The 23425-nt window shown below is 45.1% G+C and overlaps 1 protein-coding gene across 2 annotated transcripts in view; it reads left to right on the top strand.

Annotated features, from left to right (window-relative positions):
• Positions 1–16036, top strand: part of Acot12 (acyl-CoA thioesterase 12) — a 37276-nt gene extending 21240 nt beyond the window's left edge. The window contains exons 6-15 of one of the 2 annotated variants that reach the window (XM_075977860.1): positions 2677–2833; positions 3381–3500; positions 4242–4392; positions 4914–4969; positions 5238–5301; positions 6119–6202; positions 11552–11685; positions 13281–13409; positions 14699–14825; positions 15404–16036. In XM_075977860.1, coding sequence (XP_075833975.1) covers positions 2677–2833; positions 3381–3500; positions 4242–4392; positions 4914–4969; positions 5238–5301; positions 6119–6202; positions 11552–11685; positions 13281–13409; positions 14699–14825; positions 15404–15553 — 1172 coding nt within the window. In that variant the 3' untranslated portion in view covers positions 15554–16036. The remainder of the gene's footprint in view (positions 1–2676; positions 2834–3380; positions 3501–4241; positions 4393–4913; positions 4970–5237; positions 5302–6118; positions 6203–11551; positions 11686–13280; positions 13410–14698; positions 14826–15403) is intronic. The other variant, XM_075977861.1, reaches the window with a different exon arrangement.
• The last annotated feature ends 7389 nt before the right edge of the window (positions 16037–23425 follow it).

The raw sequence follows: 23425 nt of genomic DNA, 5'->3' as shown, positions 1-23425 counted from the left end.
GTGTGTGTGTATGTGTGTGTGGTGAGAACCTAACACTCATTTAACTGAAGTTGCAGAGATGGGGTCGAAGCAAATGGTAGAGACACACATTTAATTAAGAGATGACAAGAATATTTAACATACGTATGAAAAAATGTTGACCTCATTAGTACTCAATGAAATGCAAATTTTAACCAACATGAGATACCATTTTCATACCCACTAGCTTGGAAAACTTGCATGTTGCTAATACTGTTTAATCAAAAGAGGGAGGAATGAGACATAGCCTAAACAGCAGATAGTTTGGTGTGTGAGGCAGTACAACCCGACTGTCTTAGTTAGGGTTTTAATGCAGTCAAGAGACACCATGACCATGGCAACTCCTATAAAGAAAACATTTAATTGGGTTGGCTCACTTACAGTTTCAGAGGTTCAGTCCGTTATCATCATGATGGGGAACATGGCGGCATGCAGTCAGATGTGGTGCTGAAGGAATGGCTGAGAGTACTACATCTTGCAGGCAACATCAGGAAGTCGATGCCCCTACAGTAACACACTTCCTCCAACAGAGCCACACCTCCTAGTAGTGCCACTCCCTATGAGATTATGGGGGCCAATTACACCCAAACTATCACACCAACCATAGTATCTCCTTAAAAAATTCTACTGAGAGGAGGGACCATAACGTGGAATGAATCAGCAAAGAAGTTCCTTTATTCATTCTGCAAATCTTTATTAGTGCTGGTATTGCGGAGATGAGCCTGGCTCATCATTACACACACACACACACACACACAATGTCTTATTTGTGTATGTGCATATGTGTATGCCGCCTTGCACATAAATGTACGCACACGCATGTGGAGGCAGCTGAATAGCAGCGTTTCCTCAATCACTCTCTTCCTCAATTTTATTGAGACAGGGTCTCTTACTGAGCCTGAAGCTCACCGGTTCCAGGTTCAGCTAGACTAGCCTCAGGAGCCCCCCTGACTCCATCTCCCTAATCCTGGGGTTATAGGGTCACACCACAGCACCTGGCTTGAAAATGTGAGCTCTAGGGGATCCAACTCAGCTCCTCCAGTTTGTGCAGCCTGTGCTGTGCTGAAAGAGCCGTCTCCCAGCCCTAGTTACCGGGAGCTTATGTAGAAAGAAGGCATTGCTATGTGGGAGAGCACATGGATGAGCCAAGACAGAATAGGAGGTAAGTGGGCGTGGCTTGGTAGGAGGTGGGGTGGGGTGCAGCAGACAGATGGATGAGTGGAGAGGCCCTGGGTTTGAAGACAGTTTCTTCACAGTAGCTGATAAAAGACCAATGTACATCACAGCGATGGGAGGGAACCTGGCTGGGGAGTTTGATAGTCACACAGGCTAGACCAGGGAAGAGAGGGCCTGGAGGTCACAGGAGGGATCTGAGAGTTCACCTAGAACAGTGGGAGCTCTTTTCACATTCTCAGCAAAGGGCTGAAACGATCAACAGAAAGAAGGAGAAGATAGAAGAAATAGATTATCAGCTAGTTATGATGGTCTTCACTGGGAAGTGGTGTTAAAGGCGCTCTGGTCAACTAGAAGAAACAGCTCCTGGAACAGCCTGTTTTATATGAGTGACAGTTGGGTTTATACAAACACACTGCCTGCTGAGCTCTGCTACCCCAGCTCAGTCCCTGGGATGTAGGTCCCTGCTCCCCCCAGCAGCACGTGAATTACCGGATGATGCCTGCAGCAAGGCTGAATGTGTATTTCTGCTTTGCACCCAGAGCAAATGCTTTCTCCATTGGTGAGAAGTGGAAAGTGTTGTTACCTGCCTGTAAATGAAACAACAGAGTCCTAAGAAGCAGGGAACACAGGGAAGTGGGGAGTGATGTGTGGGTCTTTTCTCCTGTGATAGTGCATAGGAGATTATAAATCACAGAAGACACAGGGAGAGGCACTGATACAAGCATCTTTTCTCCTGTGGCCGTGCATAGGGGGCCACATTCCCATGCTGCAGGTTATGAGACTTCATGTAGTGTCAGTGGCTCCTCCGACCCCATATTCTCTTATTTTAGTGAAATATTGAGTGTTAATTGGCACAGGATAGATGGTCTATATTTAAAGCTTGTAACTTGAGTGTGTGCATACAACAGTAAAACTATCCTTACCATCAAAAGACTGGCATATTATCATCAAAATGTCTACCTTTCTGTACCCCTTTCTACCACAGAAAGTTCCAGTTTAAATGGAACCATTATTTTAATCAGAATTCTGGTGTATTTGATTGACAAGTGGGGAACCTCTCCCCACCCCCAGAGTGTGTGTGTGTGTGTGTGTGTGTGTGTGTGTGTGTGTGTGTGTGTGTGTTTGAGACTGGGTTTCTCTGTGTAGTCGTGGCTGTCCTGGAATTTGCTTTGTAGACCAGGCTGACCTCGAACTCACAGAGATCTGTGTCCCAGACACTGGGATTGACACCAAGCCCTACAAGGCTGCCTGTTTCTTTAAGGGCCCCCTGTCTGACATCAACCCAGAACAGCAGGAGCAGCTGCTTTACAGAGGAAGACCACGGAAGGCCACTCTTCAGAGCCCACTCACATCCTTGATGCGAGGTTTTACAGACAATGTTATTTTTCTGAAAAGGAGTTGTGCTTGCTTCAGGGAAGGGAAAGTCCAGGGAAGGCTGGAATTTCCATGGCTGATCCTACTGTCTCTGCTGTCACCTCGCAGATCCCGTTTGCAACAATGAAGAAGGAACAGCCACCACCATGGGCACCTCCGTTCAGAGCATCGAGCTTGTCCTCCCACCCCATGCAAACCATCATGGAAACACGTTTGGTGGACAGATTATGGCATGGATGGAGACAGTTGCAACCATCTCTGCAAGGTTCTCAGGGCTGTCTGGGGATAAGGGCACAGGGAACGTGGCATGAAGTGGTTTTCCTTTTTGTAAATTATGGGAAACTGAAATGTGTGTTTTGTAGCCTTCCTTGCTCTGTGCACCAATCCAGGCAATTTTTTCTATGAAGGGAAAATTTGGCTTTTAATCTCTGGATAAACTCAGTGACTGGGGAACCTGAGAAACAGTGTGGTCAGGATTGGCCGGTAGTTGTCAGCCCATTGTGTCCTACCCCAATCCACAATCACAGTGTCCTGGGCCTTTGTCAGGAGCTGTCAGGATGAACACGACGCTCAGATGGCAATTTTTGTAGAGGACAAACCAATGCCAAAAAACCACCATCCTCCTGAAATATCCACCTTGCTCCCCCAAATGTCGGAGGCTGTATTCGGACCTCTCTACCCATAGTCCTCTTGAGTAGTCTACTTAAGAAACAGGTCGCTTGCTTGTCTAGTGCAGGCATCCAATGACTCAATTGTTTGAGACTGCGTGGAGGGTGTTCATCTCCTGTTTTCTCTCCCCTTTATCTGCTCAGTCGTCTGTGTTATGGGCATCCCTTTCTGAAGTCTGTGGATATGTTCAAATTCCGGGGACCATCCACAGTTGGGGACCGCCTTGTCTTCAATGCCATAGTTAACAACACGTTTCAGAACAGGTAAAGTGTGCTCCTTGTGCCAATTCAGAGCCAGGTGCAAACAATGCTCTCTTTCAGCTGTGAGATGAGGGTAGGAGCTGCCCCACAACACCATCCAGTTATTTTTAGACTCACTCAGTATGGACACATCCTTAAGTGTTCTGTTCTGCCCGTGGTCTCTTCACACTCAGGAAACCGTGATGGATTGTTCTGTCCCTTGGGGTGCTGGGAAATCCAGCTGACCCAGGATTGTTCCAATTGGTACCTGTCATTCTAACATAGTTGTTAGTTCTTCCTTTCAGCATCCATCATGGGCTGGTTGTTTACGGCAGTGAGTCCAGTCTGCACCCCAGTTAGTTTTGGTATTCTCGGTTGCAAAGAAAAAGGGCTCCATGTAGGTTTTTCTTCTGTTTTAGATGTAAAACAGAAAAGAGGGTATCTCTGTTTTCTGCCTAACTTCAGCCTTTCATCCTTTTAACCATAGAAGTGTTGTTTTTAAGGAAGAAAATGTGTTTTGAGCACAATTTAACTCAACTGTCTCCATTAGCTAAATATGTCAATGGGTGTGTGTCCCCGTGGGAAGGGAAAATGGAAGCTGAGTCAGACACTCCTACAAGACCCTCACAGTGACATTGGGCAGCTCTACAGATTTGCTAACATCACAGGAGCAAGACTGGGCCCTTGTCCTCTTGTTGCTTGGTGGAAGGGGAGGCTGACCATGCCACGGTCCTCCTTGCCCACCGCTCTGCATCCCCCTTGCAGCGTGGAGGTTGGAGTGCGTGTTGAGGCCTTTGACTGTCAGGAGTGGGCCGAAGGCCGAGGCCGCCACATCAACAGCGCTTTCCTTATTTACAATGCTGTTGATGATCAGGAGGAAATCATCACCTTCCCCAGAATCCAACCCATATCAAAGGTCAGTGGTCACCATGCGAGCTTCACTGACCTGTGAGCACAGAGCTCCGGGTATCTCCAAGAGGTTTGCTTTCTTCTCTGCCTAACTAAGTACAGCGGGCTCTTTCCTCTTTTCCACCCATCACTCTGGCGCTGTACCTCTCTTCACAGTCAGATGCTGCTGTGTAGCAGGTGTCTCCCTGCGTCCTCTTTCTGAATCTGTGTCTCGTGTCTAGAGCGTCCTGTTATTGATGCTGAGCCACATTCATGGGCAACCTGTCTTTCTGAACCGGGAATCAACTTAGTGCTAATGCTCACCTCTTCTAAAAGCTCCAGAGTAAAATCTGTATGAGTTTAGTAGCAGAAATTTAAAACTCTCCACCTTGAAAAAGAAAGGAAAACAGCTGTCCAAGTCGCTGAGAGGCTCAGACCCCATGAGGAAGCATCTCAGAGACACAGAGTCCCAGTCAGCCTAGGGGAAGGATACCCAAGGACCGCAGTGCCGACGTATTAGAAACTGACTGGTTGTGCTCTTTCTTAAAGGATGATCTGCGACGTTATCAGGGAGCTATCGCAAGAAGGAGAATTCGCCTGGGCAGGTAAAGGACATAAAAGCCTGAGGACTTCATGGGTTTCTCTCCCTCTGATGAGCCACTGCCTGGGCCCTGTTCCCACATAATGGGAAAGAAAAGAGCTTAATGGTTTCTTAAAAGTTAAAAATGACTCAATCTGGAAATGGTTTTTCCTGATTCTCCTACCAAAGGACTTGTTATTAAACAGCCAACTTCAAATCAAGAAATTATCATGGGTCCTGTATTAAAGCAGAGAGAAGAAAGTTGTTACTTAACCCCTTAATTTTTTTTTCAGGAAATATGTTATTTCTCACAAAAAAGAAGCTCCCCACAGCACACAATGGGATATAAGCAAAAAGGTAACAGTGTGGCACTTTGGAATGCTTCATGTAAATGTCACACCATCCCAGAAGCAGAAACCTCCTTCCCTAACAGGTCCAGGTTGTATCTACACGGGTGGGGGGAGAGGGTGAACTGTGTAACCCCCTGTTTCTAATGATGTCAAGCAAGTCATCAACCCCTGGTGGTCCTACTGTCAGGCATGACTCCGTGGACAGTTGGCGTGGGATGTTCCAAGCTTGGTGTCTTGCCCTGGTTTGCAATGAATGACACGCTTATGAACTTAAACCTTTATAGAGCAAGAAGGATTGATTGTGGCTGGGAGCTGGTTAAGCGCACTGGAGGCTCTCTTCCAGAGGGCCTGGGTTTAATTCCCACAGCCACACAGAGGGTCGCAACCGTTTGTAAGTCCAGTTCCAGGAGAGTTGATGCCCTCTTCTGGCGTCCACAGACACTGAGACACCTAAGACATACATGCAGGCAAAATATCCATATACATAAAATAAAAATAAACATTTTTTAAAAGAAGATTTTGTTATTTAAACATTTTGATAATAAAATCTCATGTGGGATCCAAGTTTACTTAGCACACACATTGTTAGAAGTCCTACTGAAGGGTGTCTGCTTGGGCTCAGGATACCAATTAGAAGCATACACAGTTGATGAGCATATACTTACCTTGTCTGGACTTTGAGATAGAAGTTATACATTAGCAATAGACAGCTTAGCTATACTCAACTTTGACTCAATCTATACCTCCTCCAACACTGAAACAGAAAATGACTGACTCCAAGCTTATATATTGAACATGCAGTTTTAAATTTTTGTGCATTTTAGGAATCCTTAAGCCATGCCAATGTGGAGGCTCTCAAAAACCTGGCATCCAGAAGCGGTTGGGAGGTCACCAGCACCTTGGAGAAGGTAAGTGCCATTGTTCATGCTGCTCCTGCCATAGCAAACTAAAGCTAGCATGGTGGTCATGATGCCAAGGCCTATGAGCTGCTCCACTCAAGGGCAGTAGTTTCTAAGAGGCTTCCTTCTAGCCCTGGGCCTTCCAGCGGGATAACTTGGAGCACTGACGTCTGTCCCCCACACTCCTGCCTCCGGCAAGCCTGGCTTCTCACACCCCACCTCTTAAGTCTCTGTCCCTCCTGCCCATCTCCATCCACCCAGGACACACACTTCTCTGTACGTCCACTCTTGACTTAATGCTCGTCTCTCTCTACTAGCTCCTTTAGCGTCTCTAAAACTAATTTCTCTTTGAATTCTTTTCTGTCTTGTGATGCTTCATTTGCAGTTGCTCTAAGATGCTATTTAAACCTTACATTGGAATTTAAGTTTTTAATTATCTTTTATTCCAAACAGATTAATAAACCTTTTAAGAAGGAAGCCTTGTCTCGATTTCTTTGTATCTTTCTTAGCTTACAATTTTGGCACATTATCAAGTTGAAATAAGTATGTATATCATTTGGGCCTTAATTTAAGGATATTGGAGGACTCTTGGAAGTCAGTTCCCACATTCACTAGACTCTAAGCTCTAGGGGAGACTGATCAGCCACCATATTCCCAGACCATGGTAGATAGCAGTGCCTGGCAAGGTGAGCAGGATAGCCAGGTTTGGGGTATGTCTGCTATGGATGGGTGTTCCCTGTCAATGAAACATTACCCTAGAAAAGAGGCAGTCAAGCATTCTAACTGTCCTGGAACAGTCCACGTTTGTACCTGTTGTCCCATCCTAACTTCAGTCATGCCTCAGGATGAGAATCAAACAATCCTCTCACCTTAGAATCTAAATAAATTTGAAGGTTACTTCCTTATTTGTTTTCAGATCTCACTGTGACTTCTTTTGGGTGTTTCTTTGTTGTATGTTTCTGTTATTTCCTTGTCCGCACAGCTGAATCCTTCCAGGGTCCTCCTTATGCCCCTTAGATCCAGCTACGTTGCCATGCCTACTGGGCTCACAGTGATGCAGGAACAGGTTTAATAACTAAAGCATTGGTTTCTCACTTTTGCTCATAAAAGATGCCTCAGTACCTTCTTTTATTTTCTTGATATGAAATCTGTCTCTCACCTTTTTGCTAGCTTCTGGGAGTTGCCAAGAGGCTTACCCACCCCCACCCCAGCCATCTTACTCTGGAGCTGGCCTTGGATCCAGGGTCTTCCTACATTTTCCTCCCCATGAACTTGGATCACCAGTGTGCACCACAGCCAATTTCTTATTCTTATTTTCAATGTAATTGGATTTGAAGTCTTATATTTATAATAAAATTGGACAGTACTTAAGGTTTTAATTACCATTTGATTTTCTATATATAAACTGAGAAATAACCAAAGTAATACAAGAGGCCAGCGATGAATCTAGAAACGGTACACATGCTCATTAAACTGCTCAAGAATAATATCAGGAAGTTGACAAACAGGTAAAATATTATAGTGTTTGACCCATGGGGGCCAGGTCTAAGCTACGCAAGGTAAGGTACAGACAGACACAACAGCAACAACAACAAAAGAGCCCCCCAAAAGTGTGGTTCTCATCTCTTGCAGGTAGCCTCATGAGCGAAGACAAAGAGAGCCTTCTAGGCAGTGCTTAGCTCTAGTTGAGACCTCCAGGGGAGAAATTGCTGTGAGGGGCCTGGCCTGATAGGCATGGATACTTAAGGAGTGACTGAAGTCTGAGGAGGCACCACAAATACGGTGAAAACAAAAAAGACATAGTTTGCCTAAAATCTTCTCTAAGTAAAAGTCCTCGTCTGGGAAGCTGACCAGAGGGAATCCAGTCTCAAAAGAGCTGAGCGAGACAAATTAGACCCAGAGAGCCCTGCTCATCCCCAGTCCTTGCCATCTGTAGGTGCCTCCATCAGCTAGGCCTCTATAGAAGAGTTTCTTCTGGGCGGTAATGGCACACACCTTCAGTCCCAGCACTTGGGAGGCAGAGACAGGCAGATCTCTGTGAGTTCTAGGTCAACCTTGTCTACAGAGTGAGTTCCAGGGAAGGCCAGGGCTGTTACACAGTGAAACCCTATCTCAAAAAAGTAGTTTCCTCTTCCTGTCTATAATGTAACCTCAAGAATATATTTATCTATTGATACAAAAAGTCTAAAATGTTTATTATTATAGTACTGATTGGCATCCAAACAGTTCCAAGCAGAGCATTGTTATTATGAAAACAGTTTCACTGATGGAATCTGAGCACACTTGCTTCAGTGAGTCTGAAGCTACCTATGTTTAGCTTCATTTCAGATAATAAACTGTCCAGTGTTGGGGGAGGGGATTGCTTGTTGGTTTCCTGCTGCCTGGTGAGCAAGGAGCCGCTTGTTCATCCCAGCCATCCAGAACCAAAATAATCACACAGAAACTATATTATTTAAATAGCTGCTTGGCCCATTAGCTCTAGCTTCTTATTGGCTAACTCTTACACATTAATTTAACCCATTTCTATTAATCTGTGTATCGCCACATGGCTGTGGCTTACTGGCTAAAGTTCCCGGCATCTGTCTCCTATGGCTCCATAACTTCTCTCTAACTCCACCCTTCTTTCTTCCAGCATTCAGCTTAGTTTTTCCCACCTCCCTACGTTCTGCCCTATCAACAGACCAAACCAGTTTTCTTTATTCATTAATGGTAATCACAGCATACAGAAAAGGATCCCACATCAGTCCAGTCCTCCCAAACACAGGAGTTGGTTATGAATCATGTCTACTTCCATCCCCATCATCAAAGGGAAGTTGTTTTCTTAGATAACTGTTCTTGGAGAATCTCTCCTTGAAACCAAAGCAGGCTGGATTGGCTCCAGTCCCACTGCTGCATAAGACACTGCCACCCAGGCAACTCACAGAAGAAAATATGTTATTGGACCTAAGTTCCAGAGGGTGAGAGTCCACAGTGGGCGCTAGGAACAGCAGAGAGTTCACATCTCAACCTCTGCAGGAGGCAGAGAGAGCACACTGGAAACGACATGGGCTTTTAAAACCGTAAGCCTACCCCTGGTGACACACCTTCTCCAATAAGTCCACACCTCCTGATCCTTCCCAAATGGCCACCAACTGGAGACCAGGGTTTCAAATGCCAGAGACTTATGTGGAGCATCTCGTTCAAAGCTCCACGGTGCCTTTTCTCTGGCAAATTTAAAGAGCCAAAATGGACCACTGCCTTTTTTTTTTGTCTGATTTTGCATCCATGACATTGGTTCAGGTAGCAGGATAATAAGGAGGACTTCCGGCTACTTTTACCTTCTTAGGGAAAGAATAGATGTCATTCACTCATCCTCCATGGATACATCAGTGAGCCCTGTCTGTGAAGGTAGAATTTAATTGTGCCTACTCCTTCCGGCTCAAGGATAAAATGTGTCTGCAAGCTGGACAGCCGCTCACTGGAAAACTACTGAGTTAATTTCCCGAGGCTTTCACAACCGAGGACCACTCACTGGGCCATGTGAACCATAGGAACCTCTGGTGTCTCTCTTCTGAAGAGGGCTATTCTGAGATCAAGCACAGGAAGGCTGGTGGCTTGTGAGGAAGAAGTGTTAGCTCCTTGCCTCTCACCTGGTGAGAGACTTTGCTGGTCAGCCTTACTGAGCCTTGGTTTGCAAGGCCGATCCCTGCCTTCATCTCCACACAGTGTCCTTCCAGTGTGCCTTTCTGTGTCCAGCCTCCCTTCTCCATAAAGATGACAGTCATATTGGGCCTACCTTCCTGCAAAATGACCTCATTTTAAGTGAATCATATTGGCAAAGACCCTGCTTCCATATAAAGTTACATTACAAGATACAAGAGATTAGGGCTCTACCATAGGAGTGTGAACAGCAGGGAACCGTGAGTCAACTCTAAGCAAGTGTTTAGCCCAATGGAATAGTCTCTCCCCACACCTCTGTTCATGACAACCCCAAAGCAAGCATGCGATCAACTCCATTGATTCTGCAGTGCGCCAGCAACCAGGCCTAGAGACGCCTGGTGACCAACCAGCACCCAGGCCTAGAGACGCCTGGTGACCAACCAGCACCCAGGCCTAGAGACGCCTGGTGACCAACCAGCACCCAGGCCTAGAGACGCCTGGTGACCAACCAGCACCCAGGCCTAGCTATGCCTGGTCACCAAGCTTTTCTGTGGATTTTCATTAGCGGACTCCTTTTGGCTCTGTGCTGATGGCAGCCATGCGGGACCCCACCCGGTTTTTTTTTGTATCTGGCGAGCGCTCATAGTCTAAGCCAGACTTTGCTTTGCAGGCTGGAATTAGAGATACCCATGGCCGGAAAGGGATGTGTTTTTACCTGAGCGAGTAATCACTTGTTTGCTGTCTAAGCTTCTCAGAGTGGATTTCTCATTTCTTCATCCTCATAGCGAGGGCGGCATTGCGTTTCGATACAGACAGATGTTTCAATAAACGTCAGCTCTTCACAGCTTGATTTCCTTCCATCGGCCTGAGCCCTGTGCTCAGAGCCCTAACCTCGTGTTTGTTTGTCTTCTCACAGCTTGTTGCCATGGCAATGATTATAAGATGGAAAATGTTAGCACTAACTTCAAAAGGCCCTGAAAGAGATGGGAGAAATTGAGCAGAATAGAAATGTGCCCTTAGCTCAACACATACATCTGATCATTTTTTTAAAAAAAACCTCAGGAAGATAGCTCAAAGCCACGGAGATGATATTAGTGTTTAAGTATATGTCAAATGGCTCCTGCTTATCTAACAGACACGACGTATTAGAAGATGGCCTTGCCATTAAGAACGCAAAGAATCCTTTGTGGGGAAGGAACGTGGTTCAAAGGTCCTTTTGAGAAACTGGGTTTGTCCTGGAGATAGGTGGCTTATTTCCTGGGTCCCTTTAGAGCACTCGGTTCATGCCTGACACCCAGGGAGAGTCTTGTGGTTCATAGTCTTGTTTCTGGAGCCCGAGGGTCGAGTGGCACTGGCCTGTCTAGCGCCCTGGTGGCATTCTCTGTTTCTAGTGTCCAGAGGCAGGAAATACCATGGAGATCAAGACAGAAAAGCTTTTAGGTTTTATTTTTCATGAAAAAATGATGCAAATAAACCCACTCACGTATTATTTGGAAGGCACAGAACTAGCATCCTGCCCAGGCTTCTGGGCACGTAAGACTGAAGAGAAATGGTTGTTGTTTGGCTTCCTTAGTATTCAGATGAGCGGATAGGTGCCATAACTGGTGCGGGCTCTTGTGATTCCATGCTCACGTGTGTGCATGGGCATGTGTATGTGAGTATCTTTTAAAGCAAAAATATATCTTCTTCCTGTAATTTAATTTTTTTCATATCTTTTAGATAAAAATATATACCCTGGAAGAGCAAGATGCCATATCTGTTAAGGTTGAAAAGCATGTTGGCAGTCCAGCCCACACGGCTTATCATCTCTTGTCCGACTTCACAAATCGGCCTTTGTGGGACCCCCATTACATGTAAGAACAATTTTTTTTCTTAATCAAGCCCGACCCTGTAGGAAAGATAACCTCAGCTGTATTTCATCTACACTGCCCAGTGCAGGATAGATTTATGTTTCAGGAACTTAGAGACGTTTTAGAGTTTGCTCTGTGCACACCACTGCAGCAGGTGACACTGAGCTGTGCAAAGCAACCGTTGTTACACTCATCTGTGTGGCCCACATCTTCAAATGTGATGCTGTTACTATTGCTGAGACCCGGCAAGGCTGCCCTGACAGCCCTGTCCAGACCTGCCGTGGAATCCAGCTCGGCCAGGCTCTGCAGCACACACTCTTTGTCTTTTCCATATAGCCTCATGGCTCTTGGGAAGGTATCCAGTGTCTTCCCAGACTTCTTTTCCTGTGAAGTCATAAGTAGAAGCCAGCAGCGAGTCCTGGAGGAAGCTCCACCTGCTGCTCTCTCTTGAGTCTCTCTTGATGATCTGATCATGTTCTGCTCCCGTCCGTCCTCTCTTCCCCCACCACTTCCTGTCTCTTCATTCCTAGAGCTATCTCTTCCATCCCAACTTTGCTGGCATATGGTTGGTCACACCTATTCATAGGTCCCAATCCACGTATTTAAATACTCTGGATGAAAAGTGTGTGTGTGTGTGTGTGTGTGTGTGTGTTTGTGCGCGCACGTGCACGTGCACATCAGACATGCAGATTTCTCTTACTTTTTTCTTTAAATAGTATAGCAACTACCAACATACTGTTTACATTGCATATATGATTTAGAGATGTTTCAGAGCGTACCAGAGGGCATGCACGCGTTACAATGAAAATACTGTGTCACTGTATGCAAGGGACTTGAGCATCAAAGGTTTGGGTGTTGCCACAGGTATAGGGATGACTATGGAACTGTGAGCTTTGTTGGCTACCCTGCAGTGACAGATTACACAGGGTCTAGCCTCCAAAGCTATAGAACACTGCAGCATCTCAAAGACACCTTGTCTTCCAATGAGTTACTTTACATGTTTCTGCCACAATTCTGCTTAACTTGATATACCACTGAAATTGAACATGAGTGGAGAAGCCAGTGAATTCATTTAAATTTATCCAGCTTCTCTTGTATATCTACTGACAACTTGAGGTCTACATCAAGCGTTTGTGTTTAGCTCTCACAATAACCCCTCAATACTATTATCCGCATTATACAGATGAATAATAAAATGACTTGTCTAACACAGCGTGGCCACTAAGCAGCAATCTGAGAGTCAAAGCTTCAAAGTTAGTTTCCTTCGAGGGTATTACACCTGAGTGCTGGCCCCAGCCTTATATCTCACTCGCCTCAAAATGTTTTATTTGATCCTAGAAAAAGATAATTTTGTGAAAGCTTATTGCCTTTCTTTGGAGTTTTGAGGGAAGTGACCTTGGAGCCAGACGGCTGGCACCTTTCCATCGCGTGTAAAATTACTCCTCCTGAGCAAACAGCTCGTTCCAAAGTCAGCCTTCCAGCAGTGGGGGGGGGGGGCAGTCAGCAGGACAAGTGAAGATAGATGTCAAGAAGGAGATCATGCTAATAGATAAGCAAAGCGGTAGGAAGCATGTCTGATTACTGCTCTCTTCACACAGCTCCTGTGATGTCGTGGACCAGGTGGGTGAGGACGACCTGATATATCACATCATCTGCTCTGTGGTAAACGGCGACAAACCCAAAGACATCACCGTGCTTGTGTCGCGACGAAAGCCCCTCAAAGACGAGTGAGTACACACAGCTCCCGGTGCCCCGGCACTGCCTCTAGAGACTAGAAATGAACGGCCATGGAAACAGAAGAGCCATCATTGACGTTTCCAGTCCTTAGTCATATTCATCCGGGTTTTCCAAAGTAAATGAACCTTCAGTTACCATTTTATCACTGTACTCACGCACCGTCAGCTGTGTGCCGAGGGCCCACAAGAACGCTAAAGCTGCCTCCTTCTGCTCTGTGTGGACTAAAATGAGTAGGTGAAAAGCCTCAAGGCCTCTCGTTATCAGTAAAGTCAGCGGGAGGAATGACAGCACCGGAAACTGAGGCGTTACAAAGGCCGTGCGGCATCAGCCATCCGAACTGGCCCACTGTGTGCTGTGGGCTGGGGCCACGGGCCAGAGTGTGAACGTGGCCTTCCCATGAACCCTGGACCGCACAGAGCATGGAATTGAAAGAGCAGTGTCCCAAATAATCCCCCTACACATGGGCTAATAATGTACACAGGTGTTCAATGTAGCACCTTCTATTATGTCAAAGTATATAACAAATACACTGATGTCTAGCTTATAAATTATGATAAATCCACAATGCAGAACAGGGAGTCACCTCCAAGGAGGACAAAGTAGTTATAGGGGCACATATATAAAACTATCTCTAGACATTTGTTGTTCAGTGGAAAATCAAGTTGTGGGCTGTATTTTCAAAGAGATTTCATTTGTGTTACAATCTGCATGTGTGTTTTCTAATGCTGCTTGGGTATAGTGATAAAATCCAGAGAGCTGCATGTGGAAGCTGAGAATGGTCACTGATGTGGCGGGAAACAGGATTGCAGGGATTGTAGCAAGAACAGGCTAAGGGCCACTTTTATTGTCTAGCCGATGGCATTCTTCATTGCTTGAATGTTGATTTTCTTTTTAATTGAAAAACGACGAGAAACTGAAATCATAACCCTTTCGGGCACACTAAAACTTGAGTGATTCCGGGCTTGTGCCTTGTGAAGTTACCTTCTTCCCTATGTCTGATGGTCTCTAGAAAGAAGGGCTTGTTGTTTGTTTGTTTTAACCTTAACCACTCATCCAGAGGAATCGAGATTTCAGAACTCAATTATATCGGGACAATAAAGTTGCTCCATGGGCTGGGGATGGAGCCAGTGTTGGAGAACTTGCCTAGCATGCAGTAAGCCCCGAATTTAATCCTAGAACCGCAAAAGCAAATTAATACATGCCAATATAAAGGTCTGTAGAAATATACTGTCTAACAGTCCTCTCATGTGGAGTTAAGACATATGCTCCTGTCTTTCAGTAACACTTACATCGTAGCAGTGAAGTCGGTCTCCCTGCCGTCCATCCCAGCATCTGCACAGTACATCAGAAGCGAGGTCATATGTGCAGGCTTTCTCATCCAGGCAGTCGACAGCAGTTCATGCACCGTATGTTTGATGAAATATTTGTGCCTACATTTATCCTCACAGAAACGGGAGCACCTCTTCATTCCCCACAGATCTCTAATTAATTATAGTCTTAGAATGTGTGTCCTCACTAAAAAGACCCCTTCCAGAGTTCACCAACAGTCTCAGTTGTTGGAAGAGGGCCGCTTGTTGATTCCTGGCCACTAAGCCCCAAAATAATCACACAGAAATTATATTATTTAAAACACTGTTTGGCCCATTAGCTCTAGCTTCTTATTGGCTAACTCTTACATCTTAATTTAGCCCATTTCTATTAATCTGTATATCGCCCGTGGCTGTGGCTTACTGGGTAAAGTCCTGGCAAGTCTGTCTCCAGTGGACTACATGGCTTCCCTCTGACTCCGCCCCTCCTTCTCCCAGCATTCAATCTAGCTTTCCCCACCTACCTAAGCCCCACTTACTATAGGTTCAAAGCAATATCTTTATTCATTAATGGTAATCACAGCATACAGAGGGAAATCCCACATCACTCAGTCTCTTGCTTGAAAGTTCTCCAAGCCAATAAAAACTCAACCTGTTGTATTTTCTCTTTGGCACAGGTAGCGTACCTGAATCGAATATCAGACAGCATCCTCCCTTACTTTGCTGGCAATATTGGTGGCTGGTCCAAATCCATTGAGGAAGCTGCAGCTGCTTGTATAAAATTCATAGAGAGTGCTGCTCATGATGGACTTAAAAGCGTGTTATAAATGGTCAACTCTCAATGACCTGTCATTCAATGTCCCAGGTTTAATTCCAAGGGTCCTTGCCCTTTCATTTGGCAAGCTTTGGGGCCATACAAAGATGTAGTGGCAGCCTAAGCACAATGCAGTTATGAAGATATTAAAAACTAACATGTTTTGGTGATTTGGATCTGAATTATAAGGCCTTGAAAGCCCCACTCTACAGACATTGGGAAATTGCCTGGATGCAATACTGCATGATCTATAAAATGTCACAACATTGGTTAAAACTCTCATGGACATCTCCAGAATACAGTTCAATGTATATTTTGCAATGATGTGTTTATAAAATATGAAATGATGGCAGGCTTTAAGCTGTTTAATATTTTTAAGCTGTTTAATATTTTTCCATGGGCAGCAGATGTCTCTGTCAGGGGTCTCTGAGAAGATGTATTCTATGTTTTAGAACTTTAAATTAGAAAGCATTAAAACATAATGGAATTCAATCGATTTTGGTAATAGGAACTACTTTACTCTTGTCATTTTGCATATATTCCAGGTAGACGGCCAATTTAGTATCTATGTCTATATATAGGCACACCAAGCACCTGTAAAGTGTGATATTACAAAGAGAATATTAAGTGAGCTCTTCTTTATAGCTGTCCCATTAGCACTTTATCCCCTAGACTTCAACATTTATCATTCTACATGATGATGGGTCTTACTTAACTCATAAGACAAACAGAATGTGTGAGGTAAGCCCCCTCCAAAGGATGCCTTGTCCAAACTGAAGATCTCCAGGAGAGGTGGGAGCAAGGGACAGGCTAGGGCCATCCTACTGTGAGCTCACTGGGTCTCTGCCTTCACTCTCCTGCCTCCTTCCACTTGCCCACCTGTATAGGCTAGGGCTGGTTGCAATTACATTTGCCTCTCTGTTTCAAGTTTTTTCTGTATGTAAACTTTAGGCTTTGGAATTCTATAAATTACTATTTATATAGCAAAAGAGTAGATACGTGGAATAGCACCTTCTAGAACTAAAAGAACTTCTGAAACTACTTTATATCCTCAAGGGTGATAGAATTAGTGATAAAGAGCTTATATTACACTACAACTTAGTGTCTTAAAATCTCAGACTTTCGAATGAAGATACTTCTAAATGCTGTATGCAGAGGTGTAGGAGGAGGTCACTTGTTGGTTCCCTGCCGCCTGGCTAGCTTGGACCCGAAATAATCACACAGAAACTGTATAAATTAAAACACTGCTTGACCCATTATCTCTAGCTTCTTATTGGCCAACTCTTATATTAATTTAACACATTTCTAGTAATCTGTGTATTGCCACATAGCTGTGGCTTACCAGCTAAAGTTCCCAGTGTCTGTCTCTGGTGGCTCCATGGTTTCTCTCTGACTCCACCCTTCTTTCTCCCAGCATACAGCCTAGCTTTTCCAGCCTCATTCTGTTCTGCCCTTACCATAGGCTCAAACACAGTTCTTTATTCATTAACCAATAAAAGCAACACACAGAGGCTTGGTCTCTGAATTTAGTTGGTGGGATGTTTTCCTGGACAGAAACAGAAATATTGTGTCTTTTCCTGACTCACATTGAGACATAGGGATGTTGTCCATTTCAGGTTGCAGGGTCCACCCAACCCAGGAGGGACAGTAAAGTCATTCATTCTAGGTTTGTTCCCATGCCACATATTTATAATGAAGTCTGGTTGATAAGTCAGAGTTTTTCAACAGCCTTTAATAAAATAGGACCATCATAACAATATGCTATAATAAAAGCTGTGAATATAAGCTTCCTCTCAAAGTATCTTGCCATGCTGAGCTTACATTTCTCTCCTCTCCCTGAGATGAATAGAGATGACACAGTATCTACAGGGCAGCCCCGCCACCCTTATTACTACATTATATACACTTTGAAAGGATGGCACAGGAAAAGACAGTGGCATTTTGGGGTCTTCTGAGTCTACTTCAAAACTAAGCCCACTGTCCAAAACAACACTACAATTCATTCTAGTTGTGAAGCGCAAGAGCTCTTGAGTTTGCATTGTTTTCAAAAACCTTTTTAGGACATTTTATTTATTTGTTTTGTGTGCATTTGTCAGATTGGTGGGGGTGGGCACATGCTGCTGCACCTGGGTGGTCAGAGAACAACTTGGGGGAGTCAATTCTATCCTTCCACCATGTGGGTTCCAGATCTTGAACCAAAGTCATAGAGTTTAGAGGCAAGCCCCCTTACCCAATGAGCTAACTTTGTGGGCTATGCATTTCCTCTTTATTATAGGAATATGTCTGCCCTTTCTTCCATTCATACTACTGAGATCTTTTTTGCTAGGCATTCTATGCTCTGTGGTTTCTGCAAGAAATTGGGATTTACTTGTTATACCATAAATAAAATGAATAAATAATATGCAATGTTGGAAGGCCTGCTATCCGGGAATATAAAGCAGGACGAGGGAGATGAGATGGGAGGGTTGACTCTAGGGTGCCTGGGGCACCTGAGCATAAGCCAAAGACCCAGAGGGACACAAAGACCCGTGGATGCAGGACAGATCCCAGCGCAGGGTCAGTCATGGCCAACTCCCAAGGACAACGCTTCTGGCTCATTCTAGGGAAAGCAGAGAACCAAGTAAGACTACAGCAGAGTGACAGATAATTAAAAACAGCTGAATATAAGACTACATCTCTCTGCCCTCTAGTGCCCCGGCTTCAAGCAAATGTGGATGTCCTAAAGTTAGCAGCTGACTGGTTTAACAGACGTCACCTTGCTGGGGAATGAGGACAGGAAAGTTGTACTTGGCTGGGGGAGGATCTCGCAAGGTCCTATCCCTAACTAAGGGATACTGGCACATGATATCTACCCAGGGAAGGAGAATGTGTCTTGTCTTTTTTTAGGGGGGTGACTACTGGCAAGCTGTCAGTACTCCATGTTCCCACACTCACGCACATATGGACAGCACTAATTGTACTTAGTGTGTTATTTAAATTAAGCAAACACACACAGGACACAAGGGAGTGATGTTGGGAGGCTCAGGAGGAATTAGGTGGGAAAAATGGGGGATTGGATAGATCACATTTTGTTGTGGAATGTATGAACTTCTCAAAGAATACATTAAAAAATAAAGTTTTAAAGAGCAAAAAAGGAAGTCCCTTAATGCAGATTTCATTAGGAACATGTTTTTCCACAGAGAAACATGCAGAGAGTCACTAAACAGTCTTTATTATTCAAACAGAAATATTAACAATTGAACAAGCATTTGGCCATTCATTATTACATGTCAACTTCATGCTCCAATGTCACCGTTCTGCCTTGATTCCTCTAGTAAAGCCCATAACTGGCATGATTGAAAAGACAGGGGATTGTGGTGGTTTCCCTTTTGAGTGCTGTGGGATTTCACAGAACATCAGATATTTCGTGGCTGTGTCTAATGGTATTTTCCAGGGCTTCCAACAAGACTGAGAGGTTTGTTGTTTTAAAAAGAACCCTCATTTCTATGTAGTCTGCCTGGTTTTAACGCAGCTCAATTGCTGTCTGCATCACCTTTTCTTTCACCTTTGCTACAGGAAAAAAAAAAACTAGAGGAAGAACTGTGAGAGCTGCTCAGAAGGTGAGAACCCTGTACTCAGACATCCGCAGGACATGATTACTGATTTTAATAAAGTTAAAATAAATCAGAATACGGTTTTAACACAGCACCACATTCTTCTATTTCTAGGCTGCTCTCGGTGTGGGTGTAGTGTCAGGTCACCCCAGCATGGTCGGGGGTTTTCTGGAATTGAGTCAAACTAGAGGTACAGGTGATTTCAAGGCTCTCCCGTGGAATCTCAGTCCCTCGAGGAAAGTAGAGAATATGCAGGAGGAATGAGTTTTTTGTTTGGTTTTCAGAGACTGTCTAACCAATTTTACTCACATAGTTTAGAGGAGAGTTTTGAAAATATGTATTAAAAAGATAAATGTAAAGGAGTATGTTTTATAGTTTGGGATAAATTACTGAAGCAAGAAATAGGAAATTTATTCATAGATTATTTCTTCCATTTGAAAATAACTGGAACCCTTGGGGTAGACAAGGGTCTCACTCTTGCTGGCTCTCGCTGAGTGTGTCAGACTCATGTATGTATCCTGGTTCTGAGTCACAAGTCAAGATGACCACCACATGGCTTCAGGTCAACACCTAGCTCACAGGCAGTGTTCAGCGGGTGGGACCACTCTGAGATGCTCTTTGGCCTCTGGCAACAGTGCTTGCTGCTTGTCTAGAAAGTTCTAGGTCCAGAGTCTCTCAGCTGTCTCCAGGTTCTAGGTCTGTGCTAGGTCTCAGTCACTCTCTTAGCAACCCCCTATCCCTGACCTCCATATCTGATGTCTGCAACATCCACTTCTCTGCCATTCTTATTAGACTTGAGGAGCCAAAGAAAGTAACACAAACGCATTCCCGTGCCTGCCACTTGCTGTGTCTCATGCACGATGGCCTCTGTGTCTGAACAAAGAGTCTCGTGCCTTCTGCCAATTTATTTTAAAGCTTATCCAGAATCAGGCTCCCAGCGATTCCCGGCGCTAACTCAGCTCCCTTCTCACAAGTCAGAGAAATCTTAGGTTACAACGTCCTTTCTCATTTTACACCTGTGAAGATTAATCCATGGATTTACCCTGAGGCCATCTTTCAGGTCCTGTTCTGTGACCCTTTAGAAACATTTAAGACTGACACTGTTTAAGAACATATCCCTCCTGCCCTGTCCTCTCCCCGCCCTGTTAGATTTGCGGGCTGATCCTTGTATTCAAGCACTGGAAATCTGTATCTCTCTTCACTCAGCTTCTCCAGCAAAACCCAAGCACTGTAGAACTGTCCAGATTGTTTACCTCCAGCGTGAGCAGCTGGGAACTGGAGACCCATCTCACTTCAGAGTTCTCATCACCGACACCAAAGACACTCGGGGCTTTGACAACACCCTCGGCATGTTCCCTAATGCACACTGCCTCCCGGGTCTGCTTCCTGCACCGCCTACAGCATGGACTTTAGACATAATCCCTTAAGCAGTTGTCTTCTTGTGCTCCCATCCTTGCCTTCTGCTTCCTACTCCTCATGAGGGTTGGAATCTCTGCACCATCAGCCAAGAGCAATTTCTCTTGCCTTCTAAAGCGTCTCCCCACTTCCTTCTACTCTGCTATGCACTAGCCACAGTCTCATAGGCCTCTCTTAAACTTTTCCCCTCCATCAGACCTTGTAATATAAGATGAATGTCGGCGCTGTCATGGGTCTCTACTCCTGTCAATCAACCCATCTCTGGGTTTCTGCTGCTGTCTGTCCATCAGTAACTCCCACTTCTGCATCCGATCTTAGCCTGTACCGACCCTTACAGCTAACTACATACCTAAATTTTCACTAAGACACTGTCATTTCAAAGTCAGCCTCTCTAAGACACCCTGGAGCAGGCTCTCTTTTGGGCCACCACCCAGCTCCCAAGTCATGATGAAGGGACTTATTTTGAATGCTTGGCTTGTTTCTTGCTAGCTCTTATAACTTAACCTGTTTCTCTTCATCTGTCTCTTGCCTTGTGACCATATTTTCTTTCTGCATGTCCTACTCTGTGTTAAGCTGGTTGGCATCTTTTTTCTTTCTTTCTTCCTTCCTTCCTTCCTTCCTTCCTTCCTTCCTTCCTTCCTTCCTTCCTTTCTTTCTTTCTTTCTTTCTTTCTTTCTTTCTTTCTTTCTTTCTTTCTTTCTTGTTCTCTCCTCTCATTCTCTTTTCTGTGGTGTTAATTAGTTTGTGCTTTAACAAATTAAGCTTGCCTGAAAGTCAGAGTTAGCCAGAGAGACCAGGAAGTGGTGACACACATACACCTTTAATCTCAGCCCTTGGGAGGCAGAGGAATCTCTGTGAGTTCAAGGCCACCCTGAATACACTGATCCAGTCTAAAAGAGAAACAGAGCCAGGCAGTGAAGGCTCACACCTTTAATCCCTGGGCTTGGGAGTCACACATCTTTAATCCCAGCACCAGGAAGGTGGAGACAGGAGCTCAGGCATTCAGTCTGAGGATTCATGGAGACAGGATCTTGCCCACTTTGGTCTGAGGATTCAGTAGAAGTAAAAAGTCTCTCAAGTGGCTGGGTCCTTTACTTCTCTGATCTTTCAGCATTTACCCCAATATCTGATTCTGGATAGAATCAATTAGAATTTGTGTTATACTCTTCCCTTGCGCTTAGATTCCTCCTCCTATCTATTCTCTTTCCTTGCTAGCCCTGCCTATCTCTCCTCTACCATTGGCCATTCAGCTTTTTATTAGACCAATCAGGTGCCTTAGGCAGGCAAAGTAAAACAGTAACACATTTTTACATAATTAAACAACTGCAGCATAAACAAATGTAACACATCTCTGCATAGTTAAATATTCCATAACACTCAATCTGCTTCCTATCCACACCAAATCTTTCCCTTTCCCACACCCAGCAAATCTGATCAATTCTGTTAAAAATAGTTATCAGGACCTTCAGCACAGCAACGTAAACCACCATCTTCTCTCATGTGGACAGCACTCGTCTCCTGCCTCTTTTCTGTCCCCTCCACTCTGTTCTCAGACCCCATCTGATCAGGCCACACCCCCTTAGGATGAACCATCCTGCACATCCCAGCAGAGGCCAGCACCTCCGAAGGGCCCGTGTGCTCCTTTATTTTTCGGAAATGGTCACTCTCTCCTTGACATGTGTAATTCCTCAACAGAATGCCAGCAGACATGACGCAGCCAAGGCTGGAATGGTGTCCTTGCAAATGACCTTGCCCTTTGGCATCTTGGCCACTATCTTGAGACACACAGATCAGGGTTGGCTGCCCATTTGGGAAGAGGAAGAGAGATGTGTATACTATGTTAGCTTTAAATGAGGCCAGTTTAAATCCGCGGATTCCCAACGAAATGGCTAAGGGACGTAGACCCTCCTCTGTGAGACTTGCAGAACATGCCCAGCGAGCCCTCTGACTCACAGGCAGTTGCTTTAAAGAGATGCACACTGCTGCATGCTTCTGAGAGTCTGTGGTTCCTCAGTAGACACTGGGGGATACAGCTTAGAAGATAGGCCTCACACCCGGCCTTCCCCGGCTAGTGCACGCCTCACTCCTTCCCCAGCCACGCTGACCTCTTTGCTGCTAACCAGCAATCAGGCTCGTTCCTACCACGGTACACACAAGGTCTACTCTTACCCCTTCGGAGACCCCAGGCTTGCTGCCTCCTTCTCTCTGACCTTTGTATCAAGACCATGTAAAATGTTCCTTCCTCACCCTTCAGGACCCCCATGCCGCATCTAGGCTTCCTGTTTAGTGGTTACCATTGTCTAACTTACACACTTTTAGCCAGTTTTACATTTCCATCATCCCCAATCAAAATATAAAGTTTACTAAAGCCAGGATTTCTATTTTGTTCGTTGCTGGATCCCGGTATTTGTGTACATTCTAATTTTCAGTGGATTGTCTGATAGAATAACCTCCCCCAGCTTCCTCATTCTACTGCTAAAGCCTGGAAGTTTCAAGTCTTCTGCACCCCTCGTCTTCACAAAAACAATCCGCTCACTGGAACACTCCCGCTTACACACTGTTGTGGTCCTAATGTGAACGGTACCTCTAGGCTCATGTCGTCTGAACACTTAGTTCCTAGCTAGGGAGGGCTCTGGGGTGGAGCACAGCTGGAGGAAGGGGATCACAGGGGGTGAACCTTAAGGTTTCTCGCCCAGCCCCCACTTTTTAGACTTTCTGCTTCCTAAATGCATATCCTGCCTCAGGCTCTGAACATCACACCTTGTCTGCCACGATGGAGTCTCCTCTTGGGTGGTGAGCCCAAATAAAGCGTCTCCCAGAGGCAGCTCCAGGTCACCATCAGAACCTAGAGCAGCTGCTACACGTCCCTCAGGGTA

The sequence above is a fragment of the Microtus pennsylvanicus genome, chromosome 6 (assembly GCF_037038515.1).
Source record: "Microtus pennsylvanicus isolate mMicPen1 chromosome 6, mMicPen1.hap1, whole genome shotgun sequence".
NCBI classification, from domain to species: domain Eukaryota; kingdom Metazoa; phylum Chordata; class Mammalia; order Rodentia; family Cricetidae; genus Microtus; species Microtus pennsylvanicus.
This window is presented reverse-complemented; position numbering and strand designations above follow the sequence as displayed.